At 30.2% G+C, this 3,386-nt stretch overlaps 1 protein-coding gene across 1 annotated transcript; it reads left to right on the forward strand.

Moving 5' to 3' along the window:
* The first annotated feature begins 2,634 nt into the window (after positions 1 to 2,634).
* Positions 2,635 to 3,003, forward strand: LOC105116397 (B3 domain-containing transcription factor NGA4-like). The gene has a single exon (XM_011013745.1). The coding sequence runs from the start codon at positions 2,635 to 2,637 to the stop codon at positions 3,001 to 3,003; it is 369 nt and encodes a 122-aa protein (XP_011012047.1).
* The last annotated feature ends 383 nt before the right edge of the window (positions 3,004 to 3,386 follow it).

Here is a 3,386-nt window from a genome sequence, read left to right on the forward strand (position 1 = left end):
TCAAATAAAATAAATAATAATTAAAATAATAGAGATCAAATCTAAAAAAATATGAAAGATGAAGAAATTAAAATAATAATAATTAATATTTCATAAATTATTTCAAATAAAACAAGTAATAAGAACTAAATTTGATAGATAAAATATAAAAAAACAGCAGGGAAAAACAAATAACAATTATAAAAATAAGAATCAAAATTAATATAAAAATTAAAATTTAAAAAATAAATAAAATAAATAAAATATATATAGTAATTAAAAGTGTAAGGATCAAATTTGATATAATCATCAAATAATATGATATTTTTAAAATTTTCACAATTTTCAAAAAATATTTTTTAAATTTTTTTTTAAAAAAACACTTCCTTTAAAATCAAGTTAAATTTTTTCTTTGATTAAAAATTATTTTTTATCAACAAATGTTTTTAATAAAAAATAAAAATAAAATTTAAAAATAATTTTTAAAAAAATAAAATTCAGTAAACAAATACGGTCGGAACTGCACTCTTATTACATAATGGATCCCACCTGGATTCTTTTGTTTTTCTTCGACCGAATGGATCCCACCTTGATTGTAACAGGTCCCATTTCTTCAAGATGCAATCGTAGACTCTGCTGCATAAACATGTGTTTGTTTCTGTTGCGTTGAGTTTTATGCATTGGAATCATTAAAAACAAAATGAAGAAAAAGATAAAAGTTAAATTTTATGGTTGAGTTTCATGTATAATTATAGATTGTATTTAATTTTAATTTTAATAAAAAACAAATATATTTTACAATATAATATTGAACTTTGCTTCCATCTCAACTACATAAATAAATATATTTTATAATATAATATTCAACTTTACCTATTAAAAAGATTAATTTTAAGAAGATTAATTGATAATGGGGCATATTAAGAAAATTATCGAAGTAGAGGTACTTCTAATTTTATTACTTTATTGGTCAAACATTTTACTAGAAAAGGGGAGGCCTCTCATCCTAAAAAAAACACAATGGTGAGTCTCTCTCATAAAAAACAAAGATTCACCCCTTTGTGTAGAACCTTTTCACCCCGGGACTTGCAGGTCCCACCTTCTACCTTTGCACACCTTGTAGGTCCCACCTTTGCACCCCTCACCGCTTCCATGAGGATGGTTGACAGAATTTCTTTTACTACAGGACATTTATCTAGCTACTATTTTAGACTTTATCTTTACCTAAATTTTTATAGTTCATTCCTGGTCAAACATTTTATAAGAAAAGAGGAGGCCTCTCATCCCAAAAAAAAAAAACACAATGGGGAGTCTTTCTCATAAAAAACTGAGGTTCACCACTTTATGCAGGACCTTTGCACCCAAGGACTTGCAGGTCCCACCTTTGCACCCCTCACCGCTCCCATGAGGATGGTTGCCAGAATTTCTTTTACTATAGGTCATTTATCTAACTAATATTTTAGACTCTAACTTTACCTAAATTTTTATAGTTCATCCCAGTATTCCCTATTTATCTAATTATCTAATTGTTGCTGAGAAGTTTTAAATATTAAATAAAACTTTTTAAAAATTAATTTTAACATGATTGATTATTTTAATCAGTTTCACTATAGTATCTATAATTCTAACTAACTGTCCACCACTTTTAAGAGTGATTCATCCAATAAAGCATTTTAATCTTTGATAAATTTATCAAATAGCAATCCTCCTATTCAATTACTTTAACTATTTCTGAACACCTCATAATATTTTAAGGGCTTTCAAAGTTTCTATCATTTATGTATGATTTGATTTCTTGTATATTATTCTTTTTAATTTTTAATAAATTTCAAAGATTTTTTTTTATTAGTCCATAACCTAATTTAGATATATTCATGAATTCAATTTGATTATTGTTTTTTAGTCTTAATAACCATATGAACCGTGAGTATTTTTATGACAACTTATCAATTTAGTAGATGAATTTTTGAAAAGAATCATTCAAGAATAAGTTATCTTCCTTTTGGTTATTAGTCGATGCTCACATTTCATTTTATAAAATGAATCTGATTCTTGAATCTTGTTTGTTATATTCATAAAAGTAAATGTTTTTATGTACTTTTCTAATTTTTATGCCCATTAAACTACTATCATATCATATACTTTTTTTATTTTATACTATACTTTTCTTATTTTAATATTCTTTCATTTTAATATCATCTTTTTTATAATTCTTTGTTCTTCAGATGAATATAAAATCCTAGAATACACTCTTTCACAAGTGATAGTGCAAAAACACAAGACAAGCCTTTCTTTCTATTTACTTTATTTTATATCAGTTATCTGTCAAAAAAGAAAAAGGAGCCCGAATTTTTCTACCATCAAATTCCATACAATATCAGGACCTTTGAACCCTGGACATGCAGGTCCCACCTTTGCACCAAGGGAACCTCTCCCACCTTTGCACCAAGGGGACCTTTGGTGCAACCCCTTGCAGGTCCCACCACTTTGTGTGGGTTCACCACTTTGTGTGGGTCGAGGCAGGGGAGGGCAAGGAAGGGTGGGCAGGTCCCATAAATTAAAAAACATCAATCCAAGGGAAATATCACAAGAAACAGAAGTTTGAAGCCATTCTTGGAAGAGGATCCGTAATATCTTCTTTTTGCTTGGCCTAAAATGACAACCTTCTCTAAGATCCTTGGCAAGACAGACACCAGCAAAACACTGTCAGTGCCTACGAATTATCTCAAGTCTCTCCCATCTTTCAAAGGTGGACATGCCGTGGAATTTCAAGCAATAGATGAGAGTGGCTTCGTCTGGACCTTTCAGTGTTCTATTCGCAAGAAAGGACAGTACCCGAAGCCAGTTCTTTCAAAGGGCTGGCGTGCATTCGTCCGCAACAAGAAGCTTAAAGTTGGCGACAAGATCAAATTTTCCTTGAACCAAACCGCTGCAACACCCTTTTACAGGGTTCAAGCTGAAAAGGAAGTTAAGATATTTGGTGCTATCTTTGGCTATTCACCCATCATAGCCACATTTCCATGAATGAAATATATATATTAATTAGTAAATATTATATGGGAAAGAAGAAGCAATTAGCTTGGTCTCTATCTCATAGAAGGCTGCACTGAATATATAGTTGAATTTGCATGTGTGCTGGCTACAGTGTCTTCAAACCTTGGCTTTTGTGTTTTCATCTTTAATGAAATAAATCCTGTCCTTTTACTTGGCTTGTACAAGGAAGGAGTGCACATAATATCTGATTTTGTTGTTTGGCTATGACTCATCTAGATAATCTGTCGATAATCTGTTTATCCTCTGCAGCTTGTGGTATTTTGGGGTAATGTTTTGGTTCCTATACAGATTACAGATGGCAGAAAGAAGCGGTATTGGTTGGCATGATATGTTACTTAAGAGAAGTATCTTTA

Source organism: Populus euphratica, unplaced genomic scaffold (assembly GCF_000495115.2).
Source record: "Populus euphratica unplaced genomic scaffold, PopEup_1.0 scaffold932.1, whole genome shotgun sequence".
NCBI lineage: Eukaryota > Viridiplantae > Streptophyta > Magnoliopsida > Malpighiales > Salicaceae > Populus > Populus euphratica.

What these genes read in the sequence shown, in the direction of transcription:
- LOC105116397 (XM_011013745.1), top strand. Translation starts at nt 2,635, where the DNA reads ATGACAACCTTCTCTAAGATCCTTGGCAAGACAGACACCAGCAAAACA.